At 36.4% G+C, this 16,966-nt stretch overlaps 2 protein-coding genes across 14 annotated transcripts in view; one reads left to right on the forward strand and one right to left on the reverse strand.

Annotated features, from left to right (window-relative positions):
* kifc3 (kinesin family member C3) overlaps positions 1-5,456 on the forward strand; it is an 89,711-nt gene extending 84,255 nt beyond the window's left edge. For 10 of the 11 annotated variants that reach the window (XM_049483758.1, XM_049483757.1, XM_022666008.2 and 7 more), the window contains 2 exons: positions 540-586; positions 3,519-5,456. In XM_049483758.1, the coding sequence (XP_049339715.1) occupies positions 540-586; positions 3,519-3,527 (56 nt within the window). In that variant the 3' untranslated portion in view covers positions 3,528-5,456. The remainder of the gene's footprint in view (positions 1-539; positions 587-3,518) is intronic. The other variant, XM_022666009.2, reaches the window with a different exon arrangement.
* A 2,902-nt stretch (positions 5,457-8,358) lies between these two features.
* wt1b (WT1 transcription factor b) overlaps positions 8,359-16,966 on the reverse strand; it is a 43,058-nt gene continuing 34,450 nt past the window's right edge. For 2 of the 3 annotated variants that reach the window (XM_049483771.1, XM_049483772.1), the window contains exons 6-10: positions 15,639-15,786; positions 13,511-13,600; positions 11,793-11,885; positions 9,391-10,684; positions 8,359-9,079 (exon numbers count right to left, since the gene is read on the reverse strand). In XM_049483771.1, the coding sequence (XP_049339728.1) occupies positions 10,563-10,684; positions 11,793-11,885; positions 13,511-13,600; positions 15,639-15,786 (453 nt within the window). In that variant the 3' untranslated portion in view covers positions 8,359-9,079; positions 9,391-10,562. The remainder of the gene's footprint in view (positions 9,080-9,390; positions 10,685-11,792; positions 11,886-13,510; positions 13,601-15,638; positions 15,787-16,966) is intronic. The other variant, XM_049483773.1, reaches the window with a different exon arrangement.

Below are 16,966 nucleotides of genomic sequence, written 5' to 3' on the forward strand. Positions count from 1 at the left end.
TCAGCAGTGTGCTCTATATATTTAATGTTGGTATCAGAATTCATCCTTCTCTAATTCAGATACATCATTTTCGTTTAGTTTCTGAAATAAAAGGTTTTCCTGCGACTTTTGACTCACCGTGTATTTGCATATGCAAATGCATATACCTGCAATGTACGTATATAATTGGCCTTTTAAGCGTCCTCCCACAAATGTGTTCTATCTCAGCTGTACTGGACAAGCTTTTCTCATATGTCCTTATTGGACTAGAGTACGCTAAAGTCATGAGCATAAAATCCTCACTGATTTTACAGGAGTATATCTGTTAAAATAAAATACTACAGCAGATAATAAACTATTCTAATATTTACCCACTCTAGCAGTTGTATACTCCAATAGAACGCATTTGTGGGCGGAGCATTGATGGGTCAATTCAGCCTATATGTATGAAAGCTCAGCTTACTTGGCAGCTCCAGGTCCTCCAAGTCCCCTGAGCTTTCTCTTATTGCTCCACCTCGTCACCGAGTCTGTGTTGTGACTTCTGATTGGTTGGTTTGCAGACAGACAGGTAGACAGAAGCAGCCCATTGATTGGGAACAGTGGGCAGGTAGGTGGGGTTTTAGTTTTATCTCATTGGTCTCTCAGCATGAAAAAGCTCAGCATGGCATGGTGCTCCCCGTGTCACCTTGTCGCTCTGCCCATCTAACACACTGCCTCTAACCCTAGGAAAGGTGTGTGAGTGTTTGGGAGTGTGTGTGAGGGTGTGGAGTAAATTGGATGTTGCTTTTCATTTTAAACACTATTTTTTTTAACACTTTTACGAGTATATCATTTATTTTTTGTATTTTTGAACACTTAAGTGTTTTACTGTGGCTTTTTGTGTATATCAGAGAAAGTGTGTATGAGTTTCTGAGTGTGAGCAAAAGCTATGTGTGAGTGTCCATATGCAAGAGGGTGCCCAAGAGCTTGAGTGCCTGTGTGCGAGAGATTGATCGAGTAACCGCGCTTACATGTGAGAGTACCTGTGTGAGAGCATTAGAGTGCCCGCATGTGAGAGAAATACCTAGAGAGTGCTAGAGAGAGTACCCACTTAAGAGAGTGTGCCCGCTTTCAGGAGAAAATGGCCACTTGAGAAAGAGAGCGTGCCTGAGTGTCTGTGTGCAAAAGTAGGTGTGTGAAAGTGTCTGCTTGCAAGAGAGAATGCACGCTTGCAAGAGAAAGTAGCCACCCGAGAGAGAAACGGAGAGAGAGCGAGTAACAGAGTGGAAGAGTGCTTGTCTGCGTGAGTAAGCGTGTGAGAGTACCCGCTTCCAAGAGAAAGTGGCCACTTGCAAGAGAGAGATGGAGAGTGAGAGCAAGTACCCGAGTGCAAGAAAGAGTGCCCTCGTGTGGAACTAAGTGCCCACATTTAAAAATGTGAGAGAATGTGCCTGAGTGCAAGAATGGGACAGATGGTGCCCGTTTGCGAAAGAGGCCGAGGGTGCCTTTTTTCTGAGAGTAAGCGTAAGAGAGTGCCTGCGTGTGAGAAAGTGCCTGAGAGAAAAAGCAAAAGGGAGTACCAGAGTGCAAGAAAGAGAGAAGGAGTACCCGAGTGTAAGAGAAAGTGCCCAATTATGAGAAAGAGAGCGAGAGAGAGCAACCAAGTGCAAGAGCGTGCGCCCATCTGCGAAAGTAAGCGCGTGAGAATCCCTGTGTGGAAGTGCCCACATCTGAGAGTGTGAGAGAAAGTGCCTAAGTGCGAGAATAGGGGATGGTGCCTGTTTGCGAGAGTAAATTTAAGAGAGTGCCTGTGTATGAGTGAATGCCTGAGCGCGAGAGAAAGTGACCACGAGAGGGAGTACCCAAGTGTGAGAGAGACAGGAAGAGTGAAAGGGAGAATGCCCATGTGTGAGAGTGCCTGTGTGTGGAAGTAAGTGCCCACATCTTAGTGTGTGAGAGAAAGAAAGTGCCTGAGTGCAAGAATGGGAGAGATGGTGCCCGTCTGCAAGAGTAAGTGTGAGAGAAAGTGCTTAATTGTGAAAATGTGAGTGTTCATCTGCGAGAGAGTCTACAAGAGTGAGAGAGTGCCCCCGTGTGAGTGTGTGAAAGACAGAGGGAGACTGGACTGTATTCACTCTCACCTGCTTCTGTACTGCTGGCCTGTCCTGTGGTGAAATGCAGGGAACTTTTATTTTGAATAATATTTTTTATTTTGTAGACTTTTATTTTAGTTTTGTTTTCTATGACAAGTATGGATTCACCTCCATACTGTGGAGCTTCCTGAACACCAGCACACATCTCTCCTGCTGTACATGATTAAATCCAGCTCTCGCCGTTTTCATAAACCAGCCTTTCTCATAAACATGCTCTCTAATGTGAAGGGCGTCGACTAACTGAACTAAACTGGGCTCATGCTTTTACTCTGCAGCCGGTGATCAGCTTGATTTTAGTTGTGCAAACATGATAACATAGAAGTAGATACACTAGTCTAATTAAGGGTGGGCGATATGGCAGAAATAAGATATTAAAAAAAAAGGCTGTATTAATTAATGTATGAGTACATTAAGGAAACATTTACAGTGCAGGATAGATGATGCTCCCTCCACCATGTTTCACACTTGAGTTGAGATTTTGGTGTTGGTTTGCACTGTTTTGTTGTTGTTGTTTTTCTGCAAAGCATTGAGAATTGCAACCAATACAAATCAAAAGATACCAACCCTATTTGCTAGTTTATATATTTTGTCTGCATTTATTTTATTTTTATTATTTATTTTTTTATGTTAGAATAAGATAAAAAGTGATATCGCCCATCCTTTAGTCCAGCTGACCATATTATTAAAGTGGTGCCGTTTTCTTTGGGCTTTTTCATGTTCTAAACTTCACTTCCAAACACCAAAACCTATTAACAAACTACTGGAGCATCTCAAAATATCAGAATATCAATTGAAAAGTTACTTAATTTTAGTAATATCAGTTTAAAATGTGAAATTCATATTTAATATAGATGTTTTACACACATATATATATATATATATATATATATATATATATATATATATATATATATATATATATATATATATATATATATATATATTTTATAGATGATGAATATGCCCTACAGCCAATGAAAACGCAGAATTAAGTATCTAAATGAATTGGAAGATTCAGATTTAGATATTATATAATACCAATTGGTACTTTTGGCAGTGTGCCAAGTTCTGTCGGAAAATGAAATCTGCATCTCCATAGTCAGAAAAAAACTGCACTGATTTTGGACTTTGGACTCCAAACCATCACTGGTCATCAGTAAATTTTGCTTTTCATTTTATGGAGATGTAGATTTCATTTTCCAGCAGGACTTTTGGCACACTGCCAAAAGTACCAATTGGTCTTATATAATATAAAAATTTTCATTAGCTGTAAGTATGTGTTATACATCTATATAATGAGTTAAATCAAGTAACTTTTCAATGATATTCTAATTTTTTGAGATGCACCTGTATGTAAAAAGCCTGAGATAATGCTGTTTTTGACCCCCATTCTTTTCCTTTCTTCAGGACGATTGAAGGTAACTGTATGATGCTCCTACAAAGTTCTGAGATGCTGCCTTCTGACTCCACCCACCAAAGAGACTCTTTCTTTTCTGAGGATTACACCAATTTAAGGACTGGTGTTTCTCAACGTGGGGGCTGGAGACCAACCAAACTGGCAAATCAGGGTCCTGCAAGGTATCTTTACGAACTTCTAGCGACAAACGTTAATGAAACATAACGTAACGTGACTTTACTTGACACTCCTCCTGTCTAAAAGACTGACTGAAGAATCATCGGCGCCTCCCTCTGACCTCTCGGCCACACCTGCTGGCTCAGGGAGGTGAAGACCTGACGATTCCTTCGTTTCCTCATTTTTTATTTTATTTTTTCCCCCTCAGTGTTTTGTGGACATTGAATGCACTTTAGAACAGCCTGATTTTACCATCCGTGGTGTTACTCTTAACTATCTGCTCCCTCCTAACAGCATCAAATGACCGGTGTTGATTTGTCTTTTTCTTTAACGTACATTTGTGTATGTCCCTTTTTATTATTATTTTTTTTTTTGTTTTAATTTGTTCTCGCAACCCAAGTTCCCTTTTATTTTAAAACAAAAGAACAAAAACTCATACTTCCAAAAAAAGCTCTGAGCTTTGATACACTGATCAAGTATAACATTTTTGACTTTTTTAATTCATTTAGTCAGCTCCACTGATCATATATATATATATATATACACAGCTCTGGAAAGAATGAAGAGAGCACTTCAGTTTCTGAATCAGTTTCTCTGATTTTGTTATTTATAGGTTTATGTTTGTGTAAAATTAACATTGTTGTTTTATTCTATAAACTACAGACAACATTTCTCCCAAATTCCAAGTAAAATTATTCTCATTTACATATTGGCATGTGTTTGCCGAAAATGAGAAATGGCTAAAATAACACAAATATATATGCAAAGAAAACAAGTTCATATTCATAAAGTTTTAAGAGTTCAGAAATCAATATTTGGTGGAATAACCCTTGTTTTAATCACAGTTTTCATGCATCTTGGCATCATGTTCTCCTCCTCCACCAGTCTTACACACTGCTTTTGGATAACTTTATGCTGCTTTACTCCTGGTGCAAAAATTCAAGCAGTTCAGTTTGGTGGTTTGTGATCATCCATCTTCCTCTTGATTATATTCCAGAGGGTTTTAATTAAGTAAAATCAAAGAAACTTGTCATTTTTAAGTGGTGTCTTTTTTTCCAGAGCTGTATAGCTGAATATATAGGACATTTGTAGTTTTTCAATTAACAATTACAGACTGTAGTCCTGTATATGTTTCTCTGTATACTTTATTATTATCCTCCTTTTTTCAGAAGGAGGATAATAAAATATGCAGAGAAAAACATAGAAACACTACAGTTAATTACTACAGAACTACAAATTGTACTATAATAGAAGAAACAGAAAGGTGGTCAATGTTATGCTTCATCTGTGTAAGTTTTTCTGTGTACTAATGATAAAGAAAAGCAATACTGCAGGCCGAGCGTGGCCGCTCTCTCTCTCTGTTCTGTAGCAGGTTGCGTTTTTAATATGTATATATCTGGCATCCTGAAGGCCAGACGGAGAAGAAGTCTTCCTGATCAAAGCATGTGATCGTAGTTCAGCTCTCTGCTCTGCTCATCCTCCATCTGTTCGACAATCAATCAGTGTTGCAGTGTACAGATCCAGAATACAGAACGGATCAGATCAGCTCATCCCTTGCATAGCGTAACTCTCATTGCTGTAAATAGGAATGCTCTGAATTTTATCCCGCAGTCGGATCGCGGCGTTTCCTCAGTGTACGGGATTTAGCTCCAGCTGACTCGCTGAGAGAGGACCGCCGCCGGCTCCGGGTTCTGCTTGCTTCTGTTCATGACGGTGTAGGTTTGTATGCATTTTTGGTTTTGTACACTTTTTAATAAATGCTCTAAACATGATCAGTCTGCTTTCAGACTCACTTTAATAACAGGGTTAAAATTAGTGCATCTCAAAAAATATGATTGAAAAGTTACTTTTATTTCAGTAATTCAGTTTAAAATGTGAAATTCATATATTATATAGATGTATTACATAGAGATTGATGTATTTTAAGCACTTATTTCTTTTCTTGTTGATGTCTCAGAGTGGCAAATCCTGCTGGAAGTCAGTGCAGTGTTTTCCCAGAAAATCTTACAGAACATGAGATGTGGATTTCATTTTCCAGCAGGACTTGGCACACTGCCCACACAAATTTTCTGAGACACTGATTTTTGTGGGTTTTCATTGGCTCTAAGACATAATCATCAACAATAAAAGAAATAAACGTTTAAAATAGATCACTCTGTGTTTAATACATCTATATAATGTAATGAGTTTCACATTTTGAACTGAATTACTGAAATAAAGTAACTTTTCAATTATATTTTTATTTTTTTGAAACGCACTAGTGTTAGATCTGGGCCATATGGTTAAAAATATTGTATCACAATTTGTAGGCCTGTCCCAATACTATTATTGTCAATTTACAACCATTTAAGCCAGTGAAATAATGAATCATTTATGTATTTGCTGTATTTTCCAATAACAGTTGTTAAGCTTCTCTATGGGACATGCCAAAAGTATCTTGACTTTTGAAATGCAAGTGTGTTTGAGTAGCTTTATTAATAAAAAAAAAAGAGAGAGACTTTAGATCAGGCAGATTGGAGAAGCTTTTTTAAAAGAAGCTTTTTTGTTTTTAATATAAAAAATCCATGATATGTTGAGGATTAACATACAGTATATATACAGAGAAACAGTGCACTTTTTTAACAGGTTCAATACACAAAATAATAAAAAATAAAAATAATACACACTGGAATATATAAAAATAGAACAAAAAGCAAAAAAAAAATGTGTTTGGTAGATATGGTGTTTCTTTGTTGTAACAATGCTTCTTAGCTTTAAATCTTATTCTGTTGGGAAGTCTATTAATTTCTTTTTTTATTGGAGCCACACTTGTAAGGAACATTCATTTGTGAAATGAACAACAGGGTTGCCAATTCCATTGTCAAAAAGCTTATTTTTGTGTTGCGATGGACTCTTGTTTTGAGCTTCTGTTCCCCCAGGTGATATAGCACCTGTAAGCATGAGCTCTGCTACACTGGTTAGTAGGTTCTGCTCCAGAGTGCAGTAATTGAAACTCATTATACCGATGTTTTACACACAGAGTCGTCTATTTTATTGTTGGAAAATCAGTGTCTTAGAAAATTAAAATTGGTACTTTTGGTGGGGAGCCAAGTCCTGCTGGAAAATAAAATCCGCATCTCCATAAAAGCTATCAGCAGAGAGAAGCTGTAAGATATGAAGTGCTGTAAGAAACAAAACTGCACTGACTTTAGACTTGATAATAAAACACAGTGGATCAACACCAGCAGATGACATGTCTCTCCAAACCATCACTGATCATCAATGAATTTTACAATTCATTTAAAGTAAAAGAAGGGAGCAGAGTCTGGAGGAAGAGTGGAGAGACACACAGTCCAAACTGCTTGAGGTCTAGTGTGAAGTTTCCTCCAATCAGTGATGGTTTGGAGAGTCATGTCATCTGCTGGTGTTGATCCACTGTGTTTTATTATCAAGTCTAAAGTCAGTGCAGTTTTGTTTTCCCACAAAATCTTACAGCACTTCATATCTTACAGCTTCACTCTGCTACTGACAACTTTTATGGAGATGTGGATTTCATTTTCCAGCAGGACTTGGCAAACACTGCCCACACTGCTAAAAATGACTAATCGGTCTTATATAATATTTAAATTTTCTGAAACATTGATTTTTGGGTTTTCATTGGCTGTAAGCCAAAATCAACAATAAAAGAAACACTTAAAATAGGTCACTCTGTGTTTAATACATCTATATAATATATGAGTTTCACATTTTGATCTGCTGCAGCATTATTTGGAGGGAGCCCTGGTACCAGTATCTCCAAACTGAAGGCTATTGACGTTCCATAGATCGTCAAAAACCAAAGGAGTCAATGGCAGAGTAATAAGCTGTTTGGCATTAGCAGAGAAGATTCAGCTAATTCAGCTAATCATGGACCCAACCCACAATCTCAGCTCTGCTGCTTATCCCCTATATACATGTACCCCCTTACAAATGTGGCTCCAATTAAGAGAAATTAACAAGCTTTCCAAAGGTAAAAAGATTTATACTGCCAAGAAGCAACAAATTTGCAAAAAAGAAAAAACAAATCTACCAACCACACACTTCTTTACTTTTTTGCTAGGTTTCTATGCTGTATAAAACCATCCAATACAAATTCAGTTATTCACATTTACATGTACTTTGATTTAAATGAACCAGGATCGTGTACTGCAGAAATTCCCAGTACTGTGAGGAGGCAGGAAATGCCCAGTTATTTACATTACATTACATTACATTACATTTGGCAGACGCTTTTGTCCAAAGCAACTTACAATAATGAAGTACAAAAGTAATGGGAATTTAGATAACACATTTTTAAAAGGGCTTAAAGGAGGTCGAAGGGAAATAAAGGGATAGAGAAGTGAAGGAGGGGAAGAAGGAAACGTTTACAAAGAGAGAAATGAGATGAACTACAGTTTTTATTTAAGGCCCCGTCCACACGAATCTGAATTAAAAAAAAAAGGGGGTTTTATTTGAGTTAATTTTGTGCCAAAGTTTTACACACAATGATAAAATCTACAAACAAAATTAAGAATCAAAAGGAAAAATGTTATAAAAATCGAGAAAAAAATATTTTTAAAGATACTTCGTTTCTTTGTTATTCGTTGCAGTTATTTGAAAAATATTTTAGTTTGGCTGTCTTTGCTTATTTTTTTTTTTTTTTTTTTGAGTCTTTCACTTCCGCTTCATTTTTTATTTAATTAACTGTTTTTGGCAGTTTTCACTGGTGGGTAGGATTTAGAAGTACTGTACTTTTACTTTTAGTACTTGCAGTATAGTTAAAAAAAAAAATAAAAAATACTCCCAGTACTTAAGTAGACGCACTAAAGTAGAAGTACTACAGTACTAAACTTCTACTCAAGTCACATTTTTGATAGAGCACTGGTACTTTTACTGAAGTCTGGGTCTCTAGTGCTTAATTAATTCCTGGTTCTAATACACCACAGCAGTTATACTGAATGGTTGTATATAATGCAAACACTCAGTATACTAGAAGTAGTACTAAAAGAACTCACCAGCAATGTGTGCTGTTCATGTTCAAGATTAAAGAAGCTTGCTTATCTGGAGTCTGTAGCTATGGCTCTGTTTCAGTGTAACAGTCAGTGTTATCCTTATTCTAAGCCCCACCTATGAGTGAAATCTGTGCCAAAAGTCTGAAGCAAATGAGATTTCAGAAGTTTCAGCAGCATAAATCCACAAAAACTAAAGCAAAGACTGACAAAAAAAAATCTACATAAAAATAATTTTCAAGAATTTTAAAGAGTAACAAAGTATCTGTCTCTCTTTGGACGGAGACATTCTCAAAGACAGACTATAGAAAATAAAAAAAATCCAGATTTGTGTAAACGAGGCCTCGGACTTTTACAAATCTTTGCATTTTTTGTTTGCGAGTATGTACCTCATCTCATCTCATTGTCAACCGCCAATCCATCGCAGGGCAGACGGACACAGACAGACAAACAGACACATTCACTCACACACTCACACCTAAGGGGCAATTTCAACCAAGTTCCAATTAGCCTGAACGTGCCGTCTTTGGACTGTGGGAGGAAACCGGAGCACCCGGAGGAAACCCACGCAGACACGGGGAGAGCGTGCAAACTCCACACAGAAAGACCCGGGTCGCCCCAGCCGGGAATCGAACCCAGGCCATCTTGCTGTGAGGCGGAAGTGCTACCCACTGCGCCACTGTGCCGCCCGAGTATGTACCTGTACACTTATAAAAAATAAAAGTGCTACAAAGGGATCTTTTGAGCGAAGCCACAGAAGAACTATTTTTGGTTCCCTGACGAACAACTTTTGTTAAAGAGATGAATGAATGAGCAATTCATCAAAGTGACGGTCCGTAAGTTATTGGTGAGAATGTGTAATTATTGCATAGAGCATGCTAAAGAGTACTTTTTGCATCAGATTTAGTCGGACCGGACAGATCAAGATTTATGCACCTTTTATGTAAAACAGATTAAAAAATAAATAAAAAATGCTGAGGAGAACGGTAAGTGAGTGTAAGTAAATGGGGAAAATGGACAAACAAAGGTGAATTGTAGGTTTCAGTAACAGAAAAAATATACTATAACAAAATAACTAACCTCAAATATTTGGACTGATTTGTTTCTTCTAATACAAATTAGAAGAGTCATGTGTCAGCCACAAAACACTGTTCCTAATGAATTTACCAAACACAGCTACAGATTGCAGCATCAAAGGAAAATAAAGTAATAAAACCTGATCATGGCTGAAAAACGTGTCCTTTTCAGTGAGCTGGAGTCTGAACTCTTTCATTACTCTTGAGATCCTGGTTGAAGGATTAAAGTGAAACTTAACGTGAAGCACTGCTCTGTCACGCATGCACGTCCCTCACAAAGCATGAACCGGTGTTCTGTCAAATTATGCTACCCATCGATACATGCTTCCTTAAAGCACTGCGCATGCGTGGACCTGCAATTTTTTATTATTTCATGTGGGGTTTTTAATTTATAATAAATATTTGGATTTTTTTTTTGTGCATAAAACACCCTGTACTCTCTGTCCTTACACAAAAGTGTAAATGAAAATTAATAATAATATATACCCCTCACTGCCATAACCAGGATACAATGATTTTTAAACATACTAAACATATTAAACATCTACTGTGTACATGGTTCTGTAGCACAACTCAACAGAACACCGGATTTTTACACCACTATTACCTGCCGAACTCCTGATTTAAAGGTTTCCGTAACTCACCTCTCTAACAAACTTGGTTCTTCTAGGAACTTAAAGCAGATCTTTCTGGTTTTGCTCATGTCCAGAGTAATTTATCAGGTGTTCACTCCAGTCCCGTCGTCCTGTGTGAAAGTTTATAAATCAGTGTGAGTGTCTGAGGCTTTTCTCGCCGTTCAGAAAGTGGACTGCAGTTTGGTCACGTTCCTCTGGTGCATGCTGTGGTGTCGGACCAGCTCGTCCGAACGGGCGAACTTCTTCTGACAGCTCGGCCAGCGGCAGGTAAACGGCTTCTCACCTGAGAAAACGGAGAAAATCAACGAGAATCATTAAAATCTTCAAATTTTAAAACATTTATATATAAAAATGTTTGTATTTTGTTACTGTCCTTAAAAAAAAAAAAACCTTGCATCTCTTAAAACACTCACTTAATAAAGGTTTTAATAATAAAAGTTAATGGGGTAAAACCGAACACTATCAATGAACGTCTATTTTCTGGTCTATTTTCATACATAATGTGCACCGGATTATAAGGCACGTTTTAAGAGACACTAGTAAGGACGCCTACATCGAAGTGAGCAAGGATTTCACCATGTTTCCCTTCATATGGGAATGCTGGGGTAAGCGGCTAAGTAAACAAAACTGTAATTCTTTAAAAAATATATATATATTTTAAAGTAAAACGAGCGCTGGTTGTTCTCCTGAAAACTGTTTATTTGGGTGAGTAAAGCGCCTTTTACAATAAGCTTAGATTTCCAATATTTTGACATCTAAACTTGGGGTGATTTTTCAGTGAAGTTTCTCCAGCACTAAGGCTGCGTGTAGCAGCATTAGCATTAGCTGCTAACTGCAGCTCTAGAGGTACGTATATGCCCCCAATAGCACTAGACTGAGTGTTCCGGTGACGCAGGGCACTATCAGGTAGCGGTTCATCCCATGTAGCTTGTTTTAACACAGTAAAATTTGGGAAAATGGGAAAATTAATGGATTTTAAGTGCGCCTTATATTCCGAAAAATACGGTATATTTTATTCTTCACCTACTGCAATCCACACTGTGTGTAAGGTGCCACAGTTACTAAAACATTGGTCATTTAGCACAACTGGCTAACATACTGTTCACTAATATATATGTGAACAAACGTATGAATAAAAACAATAAACTATAATCAAATATTATTGAGTTAATGTCCATTTATTGTATGATGAGTTGATAATGTTATTATCATGACAGGCCTAGAACACCCACCCCTGTGTTTTTGAGTAAGTGAGTAAGGTTTATCGAGGTTTTTTGAGTTTGCAAGGTTTCAGCAGGACAATGACTGCATGTATTTATATTAAACGAGTACACTGACGAGTCTGTGTACAGTAAAACTGAAGAAGGAGAGAGTAAAAGGGGGTTACGCACTTGTTTTACCTGTATGAGTCCGGGTGTGGGTCTTCAGGTGGTCTGAGCGTGAGAACTTTCTCTGACACGTCTCACACTGAAACGGTTTCACCCCTACAGCAGGAGAGAGAGCAGGATATAGACAGAGCTCCACACAGAGAGAGAGAGTGGACAAACACTGGGCTGTGTCCAAGCATAACATTATGATCACCTCCTTTTTTCTAAGTTTCACCCTGTACTTTAATGCTTAGGACCCCAAAGGACTATACTAGTGCATCTCAAAAATTAGAAGAGCATTGAAACCGATAATTATATAGATGTATTAAACACAGAGTGATCTATTTTAAGCATTTTATTTATTTTATTGTTGATGATTATGAAGCTTACAGCCAATGAAAACCCACAAATCAGTGTCTCAGAAAATTACAATATTATATAAGACCACTTTGCGTTGTTTGTTAAAAAGATGTATGAATTAATGAATCTAAATTAACCAATTTAACTGCATTTAACATCAGAGTACTTTAAACTTTAGCTTAGGAGCAAATTAATGTATTAAAGCTTATAAATAATATTATAAGACACATTATCTCTCATTTATTTTATTATTTTATTTTATTATTGAAAATCTTACAGCACTTCATGCTTCCCTCTGCTACTGACAACTTTTATAAAGATGCAGATTTCATTTTCCAGCAGGACTTGGCACACTGCCCACACTGTACCTAAAGTGCCAATTGGTCTTTTATAATATTTAAATTATCTGAGACACTGATTTTTGGGTTTTCATTGGCTGTAGTTATAAACAATAAAAAAAGGCTTAAAATAGATCACTCTGTGTTTAATACATTTATATAATATATGTTTTTCACATTTTGAACTGAATTACTAAAATAAAATAACTTTCCAATGATATTCTTATTTGTTGAGATTCATTAGTATATAAGAGTATGAACAGATCTCAGATACTGCAGCAGTGCTGCTGGAGTTTTTAAACACTGTGTTTAATCATCACTCACTGTCCTCCACTCTCTATTACACACTCCTACCTACAGCTGAAACACATCGTAGATAAAGTTAATTCAGAGACAGAAGATCTGAATCTGTTGCTGCACAGTTTACAGTGTAGGTTGTCTTATAGTCCTTCATCAGTGGATAAACACTGAGGTGTTTAAGAACTCCAGCAGCACTGCTGCGCCTGACTCTACAGACAGCGAGTGTAGAAACATTTATGTGGTAGTAATAATAATAATAAGCAGGGTTTGTGCAGTAATTAAAAACCTGGAAAAGTCATGGAATTTGAAAATAGCAATTTCCAGGCCTGAAAAAGTTTTGGAAAAATAAAAATACCCATAAAGTTTTGGAAAAAGTTTGGTCTACAAATCTTTGTGTTTCAGTTTATCGATGGAGAAAATCTATTTTTAGCTAATAACCACGTCAGCTCAGAGTTAATTTAGTAATTTAGCCCTTAAACAATGGAGATCTCAGGATCTGACTCACATTTTATTATTAAAAATTGTGTCAGATTAATTTTAGGCCTACTAAAATCATATAGATTTTAATTATATTTTTATTTAATTTTTGGTTTTATTGTCCATGTCTTGAAGGCATGGAAAGTGACAAAAGAAATCATGGAAATTTATTGGTTAAAAAGTGTGTGAACCCTAAATAAAACTGATTGTTGTAAATGTGTAGGAGGGAGGAAGTAAGCAGAGATGAGATGAGTGAGAAGATCTGACCTGTGTGTCGGCGCTGATGTCTCTTCAGCTGATCTGATCTGGAGAATCTTCTGCCACAGTCTGTGAAATCACACTGATAGGGCTTCTCTCCTGCACACACACACACACACACACACACACATTTATTTCTGTCTAGTCTGTAGAGTACCAGACAAAAGTTCGCTATACCTTAAATTCAGTTTGAAAAAATTCAATTAATCTTTTTATTATTTTAAATTGTTAGATTAAAACTAAAGTCATCCAAACTATGAAGAAAATCATAGAATTATGAAGTATTAACCCTCCTGTTTTGTTCATTTGTCACGAACTACAATGATGGTCCTGGGTCAGTTTAACCCGGTACATGTTTAATTATCTAAAAGGTGTCTAAAACCAAAAAAGAAAAAAAAACTGACAAACCGTGTGAATATTTTATTACTAACTCCATTACTAATGACTCTAGCAATACTTAGTGTAATGGTGTCCCTAATTCACTCGTTTTTCATTAAAAAAAATATATGTTTAAACATTTTTTAATGTTTTACTACTTTATTACTTTTGAAAGACCATCATATATAAAACACAATAGTTTTACAAAACATTGAAACGTTACATTGCAATTTAGTTTAGTTTTAGTTTTTGCAGGGGGTGGTTGCAAATGTGTGAGACAAACCATTCTTATATTATATATTATGTTGATTACACTAATCAAGGCAAGCAGAAGAAGTTTTTTTCCTAGATCTTCAAATTTTAAAACAGGTCAATTTGGCCTCTAACATAACAGGAGGTTTAAAACAGAATATGTTTTATATTCATCAGTGTTGCTCCTCTTGCTTGTATAAAGACAGGTTTGCACATCTCTGCTGGATTTTCTCAGTCAGTTTTATGAGGTAGAGTCACCTGGAATTCAGGCTTTCAGTTAACAGCTGTGCTGAACTCATCAAGAGTTAATTACTTGAATTTCTTGTCTCTTAATAAAGTGTTTGAGAGCATCAGTTAAAGTAAAGTAGTGAAGAGGTAGAGTTACAGGTATACAGTGAATAGTGGATATTTGAGTAATGTTCTAATCCAGTCACAAAAAAAGAGCATTAATAAAATGAAACTGGCACTCATCAGGACCGCCACAGGAAAGGAAGAGCAAGAGTTTCCTCTGTTGTACAGGATACGTTGGATAAGTTTCCAGCCTCAGAAACAACTAAAAAATGTTCTTAAGCACTAAAAGTCACATTTTTCTGATAATGACCAGATAAACATCAGGGACCTTTATTACACTCAGTAATACAGTACTGGGGGCTTTGGCGTTATGCTTAAAGAGTCCACATGGGGGCGCTGTTTCATGTTTAACAAGCCATTTGATGAGACTTTTCCAAATGGGAAATCCAGTCTTGGATATATATATACATATATATATGTATATATATATTAATGGAACCCTTCAATCAAATACATAGCAAATAAGTAATTTTCTTTTTTTAGTTATTTATTTTGGGAAAAATCAGTTATTTTCTTTACTAGTGCAAGTTTATTTTATTTTAGTTGCCTTATCATTCAGAATTACGAAATAATTCAGCATATGTTCCTGTAGAGCTTTAATAAAGACTTTAATATTACATTTACAATGAAAAAATCATAAAAGAAGAAGAGAAAACACACTGAATTAGAAGAGGTGTGTCCAATTTTTTACTGGTACTGTCTTTTTTTATTCATGAAGGCAATTAAAATAAAATAAACTTACACTAGTAAAGAAAATAACAGATTTTTCCAAAAGTAATATACCAGTACATGTCATAAATGACTCCAAACCATCACTGATCATCAGTAAATTTTACATTTCATTTAAAGTAAATCAAGGGAGCAGAGTCTGGAGGAAGAGTGGAGAGACACACAGTCCAAACTGCTCGAGGTCTAGTGTGAAGTTTCCACCAATCAGTGATGGTTTGGAGAGACATGTCATCTGCTGGTGTTGATCCACTGTGTTTTATTATCAAGTCTAAAGTCAGTGCAGTTTTGTTTTCCCACAAAATCTTACAGCACTTCATATCTTACAGCTTCCCTCTGCTGAAAACAACTTTTATGGAGATGCAGATTTCATTTTCCAGCAGGATTTTGAAACAGGATCTGAAAGGGTTAATGTGTGAAGGTGTCTCACCTGTGTGTTTCCTCCCGTGCATCTGCAGGTGAGACAGTTTAAAGTATCTCTTGCTGCAGCCCGGATACGAACACATGAATGGACGCTTCTCGCTGCCCTCTGACCTCTGAACTATAGCCGGGGCGATGCTGGGAACCCGACGCACGTCCTGTACAGAATAAAAAAATTAAAAATAAAATAAAATAAAATCTAATACATCCATTCCAGAATTATAATGTGCTAAACTGGAATACTCCCCTCTGGTAGGGCTGGACAATAGTTCCAATAGATAGTTAGAGACCAATATTTATAGCAATATGATTTTTATATTATTTTATGGCACATTTCGTCGCTGACGTATGAAAACCACTTATCTCCATTTTTGTCTATTTTTAGTTTACTGCATGATTTGAACCGAAAAACTGTCCCTTACACTGTGCCAAATTTTTTTGACGAACGGACCAATAGAAACTCTTCAAAATGACCTGGAATAAACTCTTTTTACATTGATTTCTATTGAAAATTTACAAGGTTTTTTCCCTCTCCTGTAAAGTTGCTGTTTTGGAGATAAGTGTTTTTCATTGGACAGCGACGATTTATGGATATTTTAACCTCACTCAGAACCCGGCTGAGTCTTAACATTAAGCCACTAACTGATTGCTGGTGTTCTGACCTTACTAACCTGAGTAACATACAGATATAACACACACATCAACATATATCTAACAGTAGGCAATGCCTTTATTACTGTTTATATACAGATCATAACTATATTCAAATCAACTAACATAATTAACTAATATACCGCGATAGATATGATATAAATGGACATGACACCAGTCCATTACTATAGTCACAATATCACAATATACTTATTAATTGCGGTCAATAAAATATAGATTTGTAAATTGATTGGTATAAAAAGCCACCACTTGTGGTGTACATCATCATTCAGTAACAGAGGATGTAAATAGTGCACACACAACTCTTAAAAATGATGAGTTTCTTTGCTTTTACCAAATTGAAAAGCTCTGGAATATAATCAAGAGGAAGATGGATGATCACAAGCCATCAAACTACCAAACTAAACTGCTTGAATTTTTGCACCAGGAGTAAAGCTGCATAAAGTTATCCAAAAGCAGTGTGTAAGACTGGTGGAGGAGAACATGATGCCAAGATGCATGAAAAAAAAAAACTGATTAAAACCAGGGTTATTCCACCAAATATTGATTTCTGAACTCTTAAAACTTTATGAATATGAACTTGTTTTCTTTGCATTATTTGAGGTCTGAAAGCTCTGCATCTTTTTTGTTATTTCAGCCATTTCTCATTTTCTGTAAATAAAAGCT

This window comes from Astyanax mexicanus, chromosome 9 (assembly GCF_023375975.1).
Source record: "Astyanax mexicanus isolate ESR-SI-001 chromosome 9, AstMex3_surface, whole genome shotgun sequence".
Classification (NCBI taxonomy): domain Eukaryota; kingdom Metazoa; phylum Chordata; class Actinopteri; order Characiformes; family Acestrorhamphidae; genus Astyanax; species Astyanax mexicanus.